Source organism: Nerophis lumbriciformis, linkage group LG24 (genome assembly GCF_033978685.3).
Source record: "Nerophis lumbriciformis linkage group LG24, RoL_Nlum_v2.1, whole genome shotgun sequence".
Lineage (NCBI taxonomy): Eukaryota > Metazoa > Chordata > Actinopteri > Syngnathiformes > Syngnathidae > Nerophis > Nerophis lumbriciformis.
Genome location: NC_084571.2, coordinates 37,893,333 through 37,910,868, shown reverse-complemented (window position 1 = coordinate 37,910,868; position 17,536 = coordinate 37,893,333). Strand labels below are relative to the sequence as shown.

The 17,536-nt window shown below is 42.2% G+C and overlaps 2 protein-coding genes across 2 annotated transcripts in view; one reads left to right on the top strand and one right to left on the bottom strand.

The window, feature by feature from the left end:
* Positions 1–17,536, top strand: part of angptl6 (angiopoietin-like 6) — a 94,085-nt gene that overhangs the window by 21,363 nt on the left and 55,186 nt on the right. The gene's annotated exons all lie outside the window — the stretch shown is intronic.
* On the bottom strand, positions 2,383–12,472 carry ppan (peter pan homolog). The gene is made up of 12 exons (XM_061982056.1): positions 12,222–12,472; positions 11,891–12,061; positions 9,611–9,712; positions 9,437–9,487; positions 9,078–9,248; positions 8,814–8,890; positions 5,853–5,960; positions 5,657–5,780; positions 5,510–5,588; positions 5,204–5,333; positions 3,272–3,435; positions 2,383–3,193 (listed from the first exon to the last, which is right to left on the bottom strand). Exons 1-12 carry the CDS (start codon positions 12,234–12,236, stop codon positions 2,469–2,471), a joined length of 1,917 nt encoding a protein of 638 aa, XP_061838040.1. The 5' UTR covers positions 12,237–12,472; the 3' UTR covers positions 2,383–2,468.

Sequence of the window (17,536 nt, the reverse complement as noted above, 5' to 3'; positions counted from 1 at the left end):
GACTGCGGTCTGGTGGCCTGCCAGGCTTTTATTCATTTATTATTGTTATATATATATATTTTTTTTTTTATGTATTTATTATTTTTATTTTTATTATTTACTTATTTTTATTTTATTTTATTTTTTAAATTTTATTTTTTATTGTATTTTATTTTTTTATTTTTTTTAATCTTATTATTTATTTGTGTGTGGCGTTGCGCGGGTCTCACTTCCTGTTGGATGGGGTCCGTGCCCGTGTGGCCCGACCTTGCGCTGTGGGGTCTCTGTTGGTGACTTGGTGTGGTGGCGGCGCAGCCCCCGTGTCTGGTCTGGATGCTGTGTCTCGGTTGTTTGGGCGGTGGTGTGTTTGTGCGGGTTTGGGTTGGGGTGGGGGGCCTTTTGGTTGGGGGGGTTGTTGGTGTCTCTTGTTTGCGTGTTGGCGTTCGGGCTGACCGGCGGGCTGGCGCCGGCTGGTCTCCGTGGCCCTGGTGGCGTGTGGTTGCTGGTCGCAGTTTTTTTTTTTATCGCTTTGATTTGATTGGCTGGTGCTGGCTGTCTGGGGTTATTGCGGCTGCTGTTTCTGCTGCCGTTTGTTTGTGGTGTGGGCGCCCGTGGCTGCTGGGTCTGGTGCAGGGGTGTGGCTGATGTTGTGACTGGTGGCAGCGCGCGCGCGTGATGGCTGTCGGGGCTGACGAACTGTGTATATGTATGTATATGTGTGTGTATGTATGTATGTTTATATATGTGTATGTGTACATATGTGTATGTATATGTATATATGTGTATGTGTGGGTATGTATACGTGTATGTGTATGTATATATGTATGTATGTATGTATATTTCTGGGGGTACGCTCTGGGCCTGCCTGTCAGACGGGGGTCGACGCCTCAGGCTACTGCATCCGAACTGCGTGTCTGGAGCTCCTGGGTCCCGCTGTCCATCCCTTCCGGGTGCCCGTCTTGGTTGGGGCCTGTTGGGCCTAGTCCCTGACAGTCAACCGACAAAAAGAAGAGAAAAACTAGCTTATTTGAATCTTTTTGAAAAAATTAAAAAAAGAATTTATGGAACATCATTAGTCATTTTTCCTGATTAAGATACATTTTAGAATTTTGATGACATGTTTTAAATTGGTTAAAATCCAATCTGCACTTTGTTAGAATATTTAACAAATTGGACCAAGCTATATTTCTAACAAAGACAAATCAGTATTTCTTCTAGATTTTCCAGAACAAAATTTTTAAAAAGAAATTCAAAATACTTTGAAATAAGATTTAAATTTGATTCTACAGATTTTCTAGATTTGCCAGAATAATTTTTTTGAATTTTAATCATAGTAAGTTTGAAGAAATATTTCACAAATATTCTTCGTCGAAAAAACAGAAGCTAAAATATTTATTATTCTTTACAATAAAAAATAAATACATTTACTTGAACATTGATTTAAATTGTCAGGAAAGAAGAGGAAGACATTTAAAAGGTAAAAAGGTATATTTGTTTAAAAATCCTAAAATCATTTTTAAAGTTGTATTTTTTCTCTAAAATTGTATTTCTAAAAGTAATAAGAAGCAAAGTAAAAAATAAATGAATTTATTTAAACAAGTGAAGACCCATCCATCCATCCATTTTCTACCGCTTATTCCAAGTGAAGACCAAGTCTTTAAAATATTTTCTTGGATTTTCAAATTCTATTTGAGTTTTGTCTCTTTTAGAATTAAAAATGTCGAGCAAAGCGAGACCAGCTTGCTAGTAAATAAATACAATTTAAAAAATAGAGGCAGCTCACTGGTAAGTGCTGCTCTTTGAGCTATTTTTAGAACAGGCCAGCGGGCGACTGATCTGGTCCTTACGGGCTACCTGGTGACCGCGGGCACCGCGTTGGTGACCCCTGCCCTAGTATATACAATAATATAAACCAAGTCATTGTATTTCATTTAGGATTATTTCATATCTTCATTTAAATAAAAATATATTTGTATCTTTTTTAGATACAGTCAATAAATAATGTGAACATGTATCATAACATGGAAATCTAAGAGAACGTGTTGTGGATGATTGTGGACTGGGTATTTTTTTTATTTTATTTTTTACACATTTTTATAAAAATAAAAATAAAAAAAAGTTTTCCCGACGTATTACATTTTAGACGATTTCTCTTCTTAGTTATTATTTCACCGGCTGTAGAAAAGAGCCGCTCACAGGGCACAGAGGAGGCGTCAGTGCGACACAGTTCGCGTATCGGTCACGTGACCAAAACAGCTCATGATCGGTCACTTGACTTTCTAAAAGCGGTACGCGCACCGACACAGGGTTTTGCTCTTTGAGCTCGACGCATGCGCCGATGCATCGGTGTTGCCGGACCCATCACTTATATTTACTAAAATGAATTAACCACATTCAGACAAGTGTTGAAAGGATGAAATACATTTCATTTATTAAACAATATTCACAATTACACAGTCGGGAAAAAAGAACTTTACAGCAAGTTCAGCTCAGCCTTTTCCCTTCTTGTGTTTGAATCCTTGCTTCGCTTCTCCACCACTTTTCTTCTTCCTGAAGGCCACGCTGTTTTTATGGCTCTTGGAAGATTGGAACGCTTTGTCTTTATTTACTTTCCCACCAAAAGTTCTCTTTCCTTCAAATTTCTTCTTGCCGCCAAATCGGTTATCTCTGTCGCTTGGTTTTCGGAATGGCTTTCCTCCAGGTGACCCTTTCTGTCCAAAAGGTTTTCTCTCTCGGTCGCCACCTTTCTGTCCAAAAGGTTTTTTCTCTCGGTCGCCACCTTTCTGTCCAAAAGGTTTTCTCTCTCGGTCGCCACCTTTCTGTCCAAAAGGTTTTTTCTCTCGGTCGCCACCTTTCTGTCCAAAAGGTTTTTTCTCTCGGTCGCCACCTTTCTTTCCAAAAGGTTTTTTCTCTCGGTCGCCACCTTTCTGTCCAAAAGGTTTTTTCTCTCGGTCGCCACCTTTCTGTCCAAAAGGTTTTTTCTCTCGGTCGCCACCTTTCTGTCCAAAAGGTTTTTTCTCTCGGTCGCCACCTTTCTGTCCGAAAGGTTTTTTAGCTCGGTCGCCGTTCTTTTTGTCTTTATGCCAATCTCCTTTGCCGGTTTTTTTCGGAGGCATAGCACCTTTTCCTTTGTCACCAGCAGAGAGCTTCCTCATCTTTCTGGCAGGTCCGTGAGATCCATCTTTGATTCTCCTCTTTGCTGCTGGGAACATATCTGCACAAGAAAACATGGGAGTGGTCAGTTGACCAAATCAGCCATATGACGACTTAATAAAGCCTTAAATGTATTGACCTTCATCTGGCTCCGCCCCGACAGCCTGCCTGTAGTACTCCGCCTCATCGTCCGATTCCACGGGAGCCGGTCGATCGTCCTGGGCGCCTGGATCCTCCACTTCACTGTCCTCCTCCTCCTGATTGTCTGCGCATTTCCTCTTGATGCCTGCCAGGCTCTTCTTCCTGTGTGGAGGTAACATCTTCTAAAGTTCCACTCTACTGATATGTTACTCAAAACCAATTTTTCCATCCATCCATCCATCTTCTACCGCTTATCCGAGGTCGGGTCGCGGGGGCAGCAGCCTAAGCAGGGAAGCCCAGACTTCCCTCTCCCCAGCCACTTCGTCCAGCTCTTCCTGTGGGACCCCGAGGCGTTCCCAGGCCAGCCGGGAGACATAGTCTTCCCAACGTGTCCTGGGTCTTCCCCGCGGCCTCCTACCGGTCGGACGTGCCCTAAACACCTCCCGAGGGAGGCGTTCGGGTGGCATCCTGACCAGATGCCCGAACCACCTCATCTGGCTCCTCTCCATGTGGAGGAGCAGCGGCTTTACTTTGAGCTCCCCCCGGATGGCAGAGCTTCTCACCCTATCTCTAAGGGAGAGCCCCGCCACCCGGCGGAGGAAACTCACTTCGGCCGCTTGTACCCGTGATCTTGTCCTTTCGGTCATAACCCAAAGCTCATGACCATAGGTGAGGATGGGAACGTAGATCGACCGGTAAATTGAGAGCTTTGCCTTCCGGCTCAGCTCCTTCTTCACCACAACGGATCGATACAGCGTCCGCATTACTGAAGACGCCGCACCGATCCGCCTGTCGATCTCACGATCCACTCTTCCCTCACTCGTGAACAAGACTCCGAGGTACTTGAACTCCTCCACTTGGGGCAAGATCTCCTCCCCAACCCGGAGATGGCACTCCACCCTTTTCCGGGCGAGAACCATGGACTCGGACTTGGAGGTGCTGATTCTCATCCCAGTCGCTTCACACTCGGCTGCGAACCGATCCAGCGAGAGCTGAAGATCCTGGCCAGATGAAGCCATCAGGACCACATCATCTGCAAAAAGCAGAGACCTAATCCTGCAGCCACCAAACCAGATCCCCTCAACGCCTTGACTGCGCCTAGAAATTCTGTCCATAAAAGTTATGAACAGAATCGATGACAAAGGGCAGCCTTGGCGGAGTCCAACCCTCACTGGAAACGTGTCAGACTTACTGCCGGCAATGCGAACCAAGCTCTGGCACTGATCATACAGGGAGCGGACTGCCACAATCAGACAGTCCGATACCCAATACTCTCTGAGCACTCCCCACAGGACTTCCCGAGGGACACGGTCGAATGCCTTCTCCAAGTCCACAAAACACATGTAGACTGGTTGGGCAAACTCCCATGCACCCTCAAGCACCCTGCCGAGAGTATAGAGCTGGTCCACAGTTCCACGACCAGGACGAAAACCACACTGTTCCTGCTGAATCCGAGGTTCAACTATCCGGCGTAGCCTCCTCTCCAGTACACCTGAATAGACCTTACCGGGAAGGCTGAGGAGTGTGATCCCACGATAGTTAGAGCACACCCTCCGGTTCCCCTTCTTAAAGAGAGGAACCACCACCCCGGTCTGCCAATCCAGAGGTACCGCCCCCGATGTCCACGCGATGCTGCAGAGTCTTGTCAACCAAGACAGCCCCACAGCATCCAGAGCCTTAAGGAACTCCGGGCGGATCTCATCTACCCCTGGGGCCTTGCCACCGAGGAGCTTTTTAACTACCTCAGCAACCTCAGCCCCAGAAATAGGAGAGCCCACCACAGAGTCCCCAGGCACTGCTTCCTCATAGGAAGACGTGTTGGTGGGATTGAGGAGGTCTTCGAAGTATTCCATCCAACGATCCACAACATCCGCAGTCGAGGTCAGCAGAACACCATCCTCCAAACCAATTTTTTTTGGACAAAACTCACTTGTGCTCGTCCTTCTGGGCTTTCTTGCGAACAATGTTCTGCTCCTGCATTTTCTTGCGCTGTTCTTTCTCCTTCATCCGGGACTCCTTTCTCTGCAGGATCTCCTGGATTTCCTCCTCGGTCTTGGAGACTGCAGAGGAGCGTTTGTTAAATGCAAATACGCTCAAGCGGAACCACATCCGCGTTGATTATCTAGTGCATCAGCAAGCGTTTACTTTGGTAAATCACAGATTTCATATCAAAGATATGTCATCCTCTGCACACGGACGCCAATCAAGCTGCCTGACAAAGATTGTGGACACTTACTATTGGCGTGATAGAGGATGTTCCCTTCCACCATGCCTTCTTGGATCTTGATTAGCTGAAGCGTCATGCGAGGACCGATCTGTGCGCACACGACCGTAGAATTATCAGCTCTTCTCGGTTAGATGAGGCGGCAAAATACGGACATACCTCCGTCAGACGGATGGCGCTCTGCTGGGAGGCCATGTTGCCTCGGCCGGAGTAGACCTGCGGCAGCTCGGTGATGTTATGGTCGCCGTCTTGTTCGGCCTCACTTTCCGACAGGTTCGCTCCTCTAAGAGGGAATGAATTAGATTAGATACTTAATCGATTGGACAGGAGCCCTTTCATCCTACTAGAACCTTACTTCAGCATCAGCTCGCTGATGTCCTCAAACTTGCTCATGTTGGGGAACTTCTCCTGCATCAGCTTCTTCACGCCACGGCTCATACCCACCGGGACCACCTTCAGGCTGCTGCAAAGAGAAAGAAACCAGAGTCAGCGTCAATTTTGACAAAAGACGAGAGGCGTTTGTGTGTCTTGGTGCGGCCCATCAGTGCGTTTACTTTGAACATGCATCACTGAGCAGTCAAGTCCGAGTCTGTCATCATCTGAGCCACACTCCCTGACTTCATCGGTTTCCATCAATACATCATTTTAATTTGTACACAACATCTTCACATAAAACATTTAGGCATTTTACCGTATTTCCTCAAACAGTACCTTTGTTAACTATAAAGATCCCATTTAAGAGTTAATATACAGTACAGGCCAAAGGTTTGGACACACCTTCTCATTTCAATGCGTTTTCTTTATTTTCATGACTATTAACATTGTAGATTGTCACTGAAGGCATCAAAACTATGACACCTGTGAAGTGAAAACCATTTCAGGTGACTACCTATTGAAGCTCATGGAGAGAATGCCAAGAGTGTGCAAAGTAGTAATCAGAGCAGAGGGTGGTGTTGTACGGAGTCTGAATCCAAAAGTCTGAATCCACCCTCACCTCTTCCCCCTTCTGGTTCCTAATATAATATAATATAACATAAATTGTGGTGTGAATCCTGTGCAGGTTTCGAGAACCTTCCTATAATTGGTGCTATTTTCCCTGTGACTGCTACTAAAAATGTAGAACGCATTAACTATGTTTTTTATAATCTGTTGAGACTGACCAACCTGACTCGTGATGCTGTTGAGGGGCTTGCTGAACAACCTGGGTTTGCTATGTCACTGAAGGGGGTCTGGCAAAGTGGTGACTTTCAAGAAATGCTAGTTTCCTTCCCTGAGAGTGACGACATTGACATAGATTCCATCCGTTTATCTCCCATGTAACTATGCTTTTAATTTTTATTAGCTTGCTCAAAGAGGGGCGTATTTTAGAAGTGTTGTACTAGTGATAAAGATCTTTTTAGAAGATCTGAAGGGGGAATTGTCGGAGGCAGATATTTACATATATCTGAATTTAAGTTGTACTTCTTTCATTTCTTAGTCATATTTGAACACAGCTCGTGTTTTCCATTTATTCTCTTGATGCTCTGTCAGCAAGTATACTATGTGTGTAAACCTTGAGTTCTTTGGAATGTGTTTAGACTAGCATTTTGTTTTGTCTACAGAGATGGGACGAGAGAGAGGGTGGTGGGATCGGGAAGACAGACCATTTTGGGTGTGCGCGATAGAAGGTTCTAGGGTTAGACTGGTCTCAATCAAAATGTATATTGGCAAAGCTTTGAGAATATACAACAAAATACCTATTCTGTCTCTGGTGGTTTTTCAACTCAGCTTTAAGTGTCGGAAAGAACTTGGGAGCGAATTGTGACTTGAATTCCCTGGGAGGAACAACTGGTCCAAAACGCAGCAGTGGCTATTTTGAAGAAATTACAATATAAAACATGTTCAGTTATTTCACCATTTTTTTTTGTTAAGCACATAACTCCACATGTGTTCATTCATAGTTTTGATGTGACAATCTACAATGTAAATAGCCATGAAAACAAAGAAAACACATTGAATGAGGAGAAGGTGTGTCCAAACTTTTGGCTTGTACTGTATATACTAAAGAATATATTGCAAGAGGCTGCAATATGTACCTCAAAAAAGGATTTCAGACAATATCGTCCATCCCTACATCAGTCATTGTAAAGGTCAGTGGCGACCCCGAGTGGTAGCACCCCATTGAATCCTCTGTGTGTATTGAAGGTGTGATGTTTTTACACTCAAGTGGACCACACACCCTATACCGTATTTTCCGCACCATAAGCCGCCCTGGGCTATAAGCCGCGCCTTCAGTGAACGGCATATTTCAAAACTTTGTCCACCTATAAGCCGCCCCGTGTTATAAGCCGCATCTAACTGCGCTAAAGGAATGTCAAAAAAACAGTCAGATAGGTCAGTCAAACTTTAATAATATATTAAAAACCAGCGTGATGTGGGCGCGCATGGAGTCGTATATCAACATGGACGGAGCTGCGTGAAAAAAGCCACCCGGCCTCTTCGCGTAAACTTACCTTAACCACTCGCTCATCTTTTCTTCATCCATCCATCCCTTGGAGTTAGCTTTTATGATGACGCCGGCTGGAAAGGTCTCTTTTGGCAAGGTCTTCCTTTTGAATATCATCATGGGTGGAAGTTTCTGGCCATTAGCATGGCAAGCTAGAACCACAGTGAAGGATGACTTCTCATTCCCTGTGGTGCGAATATTCACCGTACATGCTCCCGTTGTATCCACAGTGCGGTTCACAGGAATATCAAAAGTCAGTGGAACCTCGTCCATGTTGATAATGTTCTCTGGCCGGATCTTTTTTTCAATATGCACGGAAAGTAGCCAGCTTTTCTTGAAAGTCTTTAGGCAGTTGCTGTGAAATAGTAGTCCGTGTGCGGATGGAGAGATTGCGTCTTTTCATGAACCGGAAACCTGTCGCTTAGTAGGAGCCATTTTGTGGTCTTTACAGATGTAAACACACAAAGGAAATGAAACGTAATATCCGCGCGCTTCTTCTTCTTCTACGGGGGCGGGTGGTTGCTTACAGTAGAAGAAGAAGCGCTTCCTCTTCTATGGGGGCGGGTGCTTACCTTGGCGGTTGCTTGCGTAGAAGAAGAAGCGCTTCCTCTTCTACGGGGAAAAAAGATGGCGGCTGTTTACCGTAGTTGCGAGACCTAAACTTTATGAAAATGAATCTTAATATTAATCCATATATAAAGCGCACCTGGTTATAAGCCGCACTGTCAGCTTTTGAGTAAATTTGTGGTTTTTAGGTGCGGCTAATAGTGCGGAAAATACGGTATTATTATTATTATTAAATTGGGGGACACTATTTCGTACTACACTTACTAGTGGCGGAATTCAATTTCCTGCGACTCTTTGTTGTAATTCAGCAGCACGGCCCTCTTGATGGTGTTGAGGCTCACCTGGCACACGGGAGACAAAGAATACTTATTTCTCGTAAAATCGCTTCAAACAGGCATGTTACAGACTCTCAGACTCGGCAATCAGAAAGCGTTTACTTGTGATAAATCTTCAAAGTGGGACTCAGAAGACTATGCTCTCATCATGTTAGCCAGCTACAACGGCGAGGACGAGACAATCCAAAAATACCGTGTGCACGTTGATGGAGGGGAACATGTTCTGGAACATGGTGGCCATGAGTTTCATGTGCATCCCTTGAGAGCCAAAGTTGTTGAGAATGAGCAGCGGGTGGTGCTTGAACTGCTCCTCGTGCATCCGGTGCCTCTTCAGAGATGAGACCACGTCTTTGAGGAGCGTGTACTGGAATCACCACAACAAAATAACACTTCATACACGTCGGTGTAAAAACTTAAAAGAGTGAACTGATAGATCGTCCAGTGCATCAGTGCGTTTACTTTGAAAAACATCACTTAGCAGTCACGTAGGGGGAAAAAAAAATCATCACTTGCACATTTTCTATATACTGTTTGTGTTTACATCATGTTTACCTTCAGTACTTTAAAATAAAGCATGGGTCCTTTGGGGAGTCGAGCCATCCTCTGGAAAATTACAAAAACAATCTGAATGGCTGGACAAGGACAGTCAATTTTGCCTAAATTGATCTTCGACTTCATCCACACAGTCGCATAAACTATTAGTTGGGTTTCTTTGTGTGATCTCACCATAGTGAGATTGTTCTCCGACTTGCTGAAGATGATGAAATGTGTCACTCCCAGTGGTCCCGCTACGGTTACAAAGTCTTTCAGCACATTCTTTTTCCTCACCTGTTTAACACAAAGTTATAAGTCGCTCCAGCCGAAAATGCATAATAAAGAAGGAAAAAAAACATATATAAGTCGCACTGGAGTATAAGTCGCATTTTTTGGGGAAATGTATTTGATAAAAGCCAACACCAATAATAGACATTTGAAAGGCAATTTAAAATAAATAAAGAATAGTGAACAACAGGCTGAATAAGTGTACGTTATATGACGCATAAATAACCAACTGGTATGTTAACGTAACATATTATGGTAAGAGTCATTCAAATAACTATAACATATAGAACATGCTATACGTTTACCAAACAATCTGTCACTCCTAATCGCTAAATCCCATGAAATCTTATACGTCTAGTCTCTTACATGAATGAGATAAATAATATTATTTGATATTTTACGCTAATGTGTTAATTATTTCACACATAAGTCGCTCCTGAGTATAAGTCGCACCCCCGGCCAAACTGAAAAAAACTGACTTATAGTCGGAAAAATACGTTAATTACATTGACAAGCAATTCTATTATGGTCATACTCTTGTTTGCTAGCGGCTACGATTTCGGTACTTTTGAAGATCTTTGCTCCTTCTCAACTCTGTGGTAATATTCTTTTCACAAAATACAACCAACAGCATACCTGCCAACTACTCCGGTTTTCCCGTAATTAGTACGGTTTTCATCAACCTATTTCGGGTTACGGTTGCAGTGATAAAAAATACGGTTTTTCATTCATTACATTTTTTTTTTTTTAAGTTTTATTCACGAAATGGCGTAACAACAATCACAATTGACACTGCTTCCCGTAACTTCCTATCGAGCCATTCCGAATGCCATGCGCGAGGCTATTTATAGCACCGCTGCCAAGCACGAGGCACCAGTTGCCCATTGTTTCCAAACGAGCGAACGATCATGGAATCAGCCGGAGAAAAATCGCAAACGAGTCTTAAACCGAAAAGAAAACTGCAGTCATTCCGTGAAGAATATTCAAAAGCCTATCCGGGAATAATTATCCGTTCCAAAAAGGGTGAAAACTACGCGAATTGCACCTTGTGCAGACAAGATTTTTCGATCGGACACGGAGGAATTAGCGATGTAAAAGACCACGTTGGGACAAAAAAACACAAGTCTAATGCTGTTGCTAAATTTGGATTTTAGCCACAAAAAGGTAATGACACCAATGTTATCTATTGGAATTGTTTAGTACTGTTATACTGTTAAAAGTGTTTATACTATTTATGCTTTCAAGTCCAAGTTGAAGAAATCTTGTTAAATATTGACAGCATAACTACCAAAATACAGAAGTATGTCCTTAATATTTTTGCAGTGCTATTTCTGTTGAAAAGTTCAAATGATTACATTAGAGATGTGATGTGCCACTTTTCAAGTGTATGATGGCTTCAATTCATTTTCATTAATTTTTCATATTTTGAATTCTTTTGAAAGGCTTACAAAAAAACTACATTTGAATTGTAATTCCATGCTATTGACAGGACTATTAATTTTAATGAAGTTAGCTTACCATGTTTACAGTATGATAATTGTGATAGAAATGTGAATTTTAGGCACAGAATATTTTTTACAATTGAACAAGGCAGTAGATTATACAAGCTTGGACAGAAAGTTAATAATGATACCAATTTTTTTTTTAATGGAATTGTTTAGTACTGTTTTACCATTTGTTTACTGTAAAAAGTGTTTATACTTTCAATTAACAAATTGAAGTCTTGTGAAAGGTTGACAGGATAACTGGCATTAACTGTCAAAATAATTTCAAACTATTGAAGTTAGCTTACAGAATAAACATGTCAATCAACCCATATGATTTTTGCTGTAATATTTTTGTTTTGAAAAGTCACTGTGACTGATAGAAAAGTGATGGTTTTAGCAACATTTTAACCTGTCTGAATGCAATCAATCATTTTCGTTCATTCGTTTTTCTGATTTCAAAAGTTGGCAGGTATGCAACAGTACGTTAATGGTAAATCTTACTTGTGAAAAATAACCCCCCAGTTCCTATTTTCAACAGTCCGCTCATTTGAGCAGGAAAACACTGACCACATCTTTGTTTTCTACCTGTCAACTAGTTTAGGCTGCTCGCCGGCTCCTCATCACCACTTCAAGATGGCGGCCGAATTTCTCGCGTCACAGCAGCCAATGCTGCGTCTACTTATATGAGTACACCCACCTTTAATTGCTCAGCCGTGTAGGGTTTCATGACTCTCCTGATGTCCAATATGAGCTGACTGACGTTCTTCCCAACCTGGCCCCGGTGGAAGACGAAGGAATGGGGGACACTTCGGTACGTCTCCTCGGCCAAATGGGTGGCCTCAGACCGGGACTTTTTCTGGTTCCTTGACTAAAATCACAACGGATCACAAGTCCTTTTATTTAGCATCAATAAAACAGCATTTAAACAACCATGTATTTTGAAGCAGAAAATAAATATGAACTAGATAAACAATATAATTAACTTTACGTGGCTAACTTTACTAGCACGTGGCGTGGTCGCTACTTACCTTTGACCGGCCCATGTTTCCACGCGAAACGCTCTTATTTAATTCAATACGTCAACTTAATTAATCCTAGATTCGAACATCAACAATGTGGGATTTTGTTGAGGGTTTTTTTTACGATCAATTCCTCTGATTGAGCAGCGGCGACCAGCTCCTCTCCGCCCGCATGGTTCCTCTGCTGTGCCGCTAATATGTCCGTGCTTACTGCGCATGCGCGCTTCCCGAGAAGTCTTGTTAGCGCCACCAACTGGCCTGGAGGAACGTCGGCGTCGTCGTCCTCGGCTAAGACGAAGGTAATTGGCCAAACAATTGATAAATAATGTGACTATCGGGTCATTGATATTCTTCTAGAACACTTAAGAAACGTTGACATGTATTTATAATGTGCGGTGAAATCGGGCTTTTAGGTAAAAAAACGCAAAAACAAGTCGGTGCCATGAATGTATCATGAATAGGCGAGGGCGGACCTACGTCACTTCCGCCTGCCAATCCCCTAGCAACCGGTCGCCATATTGAATTCGTTGAAAACAAACCAGCTCACAGCGAACACAGCATTGACAGAAAGGGCATTTAACGAGGTTTCACGGCATTTTAAACTGTTCTAAATGGCGTATGATTATGTAAATAGTCTTTCCAGTGAGGCTAGGTTAAGTACGAGTTAAAATGTTCTGTAGTTGGATTAAACGACTGCCCTTACCGCCTTCCAGCAGATGCGTGGACTGATAATCCTACACAATGGCCGGACATGGAATTTGGAAATCTTTATGTCTACCTCACAAGCGCACCAGGTCGGTTGTTATATAACGAATAAATCACATAAAAATTGTTAAATCACCCAAGGTATGTTGATAAATGATAATAAGGATGACACGGTGGCTACCAGTATCTGTATATTTATTATATCTGTAGAGAGCTCATTCAAATTCAGTTCAGTATTATGATTTATTATTTGCTGAATTACTGTTCCTTTTTTTAACTGAATTATTTATTTAAAATAACAGGCGTTTTTGCAGCAGGCTCAATGTTTTCACACTCATTTGTCCTTTCCGTTAGATCACTGAAAGGTAGTCGTTTCCCACAGTGTTTCTTTGTACTTTTTGAGTTCTCTGCTGCCGATTCACGCTTTGAAGTTGTCAGTTGATGTCGCTCGTAACTGTCCATCCTATGGGATGCCTTCTTTCCACTCTGTGGCAGGTGAGGTAAGATGGATGGTGCATAATCAGGGTGCGTGGGATTCTTTACAGGTCGTCCTGAGAGGGAAAAAAATGAAAAAATATTGAGAGATTTGAGGGGCTACAACTACAAGTAATGTTTGATTACAACAAAGGAGCCTTGCAGACAGCATTTTACGACTGTCTTGAAAAGTTGATTAAATGGCAACATGAAAATTATAGGGTTTATTGGTTTTTAAAAACCCAACCGTTAAGTGCAAATTTAAATGAAACCGGTTTTCGAAAATAGCCTTTATACCGTATGTTATTGTTGTGCAACAACAACAACTTCAGCTGTCGAACGTTATTCAGTAAAAATTCAACGGGTTCAACATTAGCATGGACGGTATAGCCAAGTTGTGGTTAAGAAGGTGGATTTTTGTTCCTTATATTTACCAGAAACGAAGTGATCCGAACACACGACCCGGGATTTTAGGGGACTCCAGTGAGAACCGTCCTCGTTTTCCCGGTGTAAAGCTGCGAGCCATTTGTCTCGTCTCTGTGGGCTTTTAGCACGCTTTGGCAGAACAAAATACGACCTTTGTTTTCCCTGTTTCCAGTTGTGGTTTGCACAACCAAAAAACAACACAGTTTTTTGGCATTTTGGAGGCAGAATGACGGGTTTAATCAGCGCAGGTCGACAGGTTAAAGAGTAATGGCGACGGTTTGTTTTCAACGCCAGTCAGGTTGCTATGGCTCGAAGAACCCGTATGTAGCTCAGTTGCCCGGATGTCGGCCCTGCCCTGTAGGCCAAACAATTTATAAATAATGTGACTATCGGGTCATTGATATTCTTCTAGAACACTTAAGAAACTTTGACATGTATTTATAATGTGCGGTGAAATCTGGCTTTTAGGTAAAAAAACGCAAAAACAAGTCGGTGCCATGAATGTATCATGAATTGATTAACGTGAACCCCGACTTAAACTAGTTGAAAAACTTATTGGGGTGTTACCATTTAGTGGTCAATTGTACGGACTATGTACTGTACTGTGCAATCTACTATTAAAAGTTCATTCAATCAATCAAAGTGCTAGCTGTGTTTTGTCATTTTAACACTTATTTTGATTGAAGAGCAATGCATTTATTTTGTCAGTTATTATCAAAATACTATAAACTATAGGCGGTATTGTGTAAAGTCTACTATATAAACACTACTCCATGTATATATTATTTATTATCTGTATACCATACTTGCCAACCCTCCCGGATTTTCCGGGAGACTCCCGAAATTCAGCGCCTCTCCCGAAAACCTCCCGGGACACATTTTCTCCCGAAAATCTCCCGAAATTCAGGCGGACTCAGGTCCTCCACAATATAAAAAAGCGTACCTGCCCAATGACGTTATAACTGTAGAATGATGGAGGGCGAGTTATTGGTTTCTTATGTGGGTTTATTGTTAGGCAGTTTCATTAACGTCCTCCCAGCGCGGCAACAACACACAACAACAGCAGTCACTTTTTTGTATACCGTAAAGCAGTTTGTCTGCCGTAAACAGCAATGTTGTGACACTCTTAAACAGGACAATACTGCCATCTAGTGCATTTGATGACAGCACTTTTGTGCGTGCCACACAGCAATGCATCATCAGAGAGGGTTGCATGGTTAGAAAAATAGTGACAGAGAATAGAACAAGGATGGACAATTCAACCCTTAACTCAACAATGAGTAGATGAGTGTTATGTGTGTGCATATGTGTAAATAAATGAACACTGAAATTCAAGTATTTATTTTATTTATATGTATATATATATATATAAATACATATATATATATATATATATATAATAAAATAAATAAATATATATATATATATAATAAAATACATATATATACGTATATATATATTTATATATATATATATATATATATATATATATATATATATATATATATATATATATATATATATATATATTAGAGATGCGCGGATAGGCAATTATTTCATCCGCAACCGCATCAGAAAGTCGTCAACCATCCGCAATGCACCCGATCTAACATTTGATCAGAACCGCATCCGCCCGCACCCGCCCGTTGTTATATATCTAATATAGACGATGCAAGGCATTAGTGAGGTTATAAAGCTTTTGCCTGTTAAAGAAAGGAGACTGATCCAATGCAGCACAGACATTCGCGTGCCACGCTGTCACGACCCAGACGCACACCAGTGCGCAATCATATGGGAGCCGCGCTGAGCGCACCTCCAAGCGCGTCTCGCTGCCGGCGACGGCCGGGTATATGGGCCCGACGCTCCAGTGCCATCCATTTTCAGGGCTACTTGATTCGGCAGGTGGGTTGTTACACACTCCTTAGCGGGTTCCGACTTCCATGGCCACCGTCCTGCTGTCTATATCAACCAGGGTGAGCCCCACCCCTTTCGTGAGCGCACTGCGCGCGGAGTGACCCCTGTTACGCGTCCCCGGCAACAGGGGTGGCGGGCAGGTAAGCTGCGCGGGCGGAGCGCGTGGAGTGACCCCTGTTACGAGCCCCCGGCCACGGGGGTGGCGGGCAGGTAAGCTGCTTACCTGCTGCGCGTGACGCCGGCCGCGGCGAAGGCGGACGAGGCGGGGTGTCGGTGCGGTGGTGACCCTGGACGTGCGTCGGGCCCTTCTCGCGGATCGCCTCAGCTACGGCTCCCGGTGGGGCCCTCTCGGGGGAAGGGGCCTCGGTCCCGGACCCCGGCGAGGCGTCGGGGGCCTTCTCCGCTCCGTAAAAGTGTCCATCTCTTTTTTTTTTTTTCTTCTGTTGTGGCATATGCAGCAGGTGCCTGCTCGTTTTTCGTATGTGGGTAACAACATTTAACTATGTATATATATTTCCCAATTGGTTTAACTGCCACCCGCCTGAATCTATTTAAAATCTAATTTTTTTTAATTTCGACCGCCCGACCCGACCCGACCCGCGGATAAAATCTAATTTTTTTAAATTTCATCCGCCCGATCCGCGGATAATCCGCGGACTCCGCGGTTGTGCCCGCAAACCGTGCATCTCTAATCTATATATATATATATATATATAGATATATATATATATATATGAAATACTTGACTTGGTGAATTCTAGCTGTAAATATACCCCTCCCCTTTTAGCCACGCTCCCGTCCCACCCCGACCATGTTATTGTATATACTAGGGCAGGGGTCACCAACGCGGTGCCCGCGGTCACCAGGTAGCCCGTAAGGACCAGATCAGTCGCCCGCTCGCCTGTTCTAAAAATAGCTCAAAGAGCAGCACTTACCAGTGAGCTGCCTCTATTTTTTAAATTGTATTTATTTACTAGCAAGCTGGTCTCGCTTTGCTCGACATTTTTAATTCTAAAAGAGACAAAACTCAAATAGAATTTGAAAATCCAAGAAAATATTTTAAAGACTTGGTCTTCACTTGGAATAAGCGGTAGAAAATGGATGGATGGATGGGTCTTCACTTGTTTAAATAAATTCATTTATTTTTTACTTTGCTTCTTATTACTTTTAGAAATACAATTTTAGAGAAAAAATACAACCTTAAAAATGATTTTAGGATTTTTAAACAAATATACCTTTTTACCTTTTAAATGTCTTCCTCTTCTTTCCTGACAATTTAAATCAATGTTCAAGTTATTTTTTTATTTTTTTTATTGTAAAGAATAATAAATATTTTAGCTTCTGTTTTTTCGACGAAGAATATTTGTGAAATATTTCTTCAAACTTACTATGATTAAAATTCAAAAAAATATTCTGGCAAATCTAGAAAATCTGTAGAATCAAATTTAAATCTTATTTCAAAGTATTTTGAATTTCTTTTAAAATTTTTGTTCTGGAAAATCTAGAAGAAATACTGATTTGTCTTTGTTAGAAATATAGCTTGGTCCAATTTGTTAAATATTATATCAAAGTGCAGATTGGATTTTAACCAATTTAAAACATGTCATCAAAATTCTAAAATGTATCTTAATCAGGAAAAATGACTAATGATGTTCCATAAATGTTTTTAATTTTTTCAAAAAGATTCAAATTAGCTAGTTTTTCTCTTCTTTTTGTCAGTTGAATTTTGAATTTTAAAGAGTCGAAATTGAAGATAAACTGTTTCAAAATTTTATTTTAATTTTTTTCGTGTTTTCTCCTCTTTT

Excerpts from the sequence above, each read along its gene's own strand:
- ppan (XM_061982056.1), bottom strand. Across the intron at positions 9,713-11,890 it reads ACACGGCTGAGCAATTAAAG|GTGAGGAAAAAGAATGTGCT; the intron begins GTGGGTGTACTC and ends TGTGTTAAACAG. Across the intron at positions 8,891-9,077 it reads CCTCCATCAACGTGCACACG|GTGAGCCTCAACACCATCAA; the intron begins GTATTTTTGGAT and ends CCCGTGTGCCAG.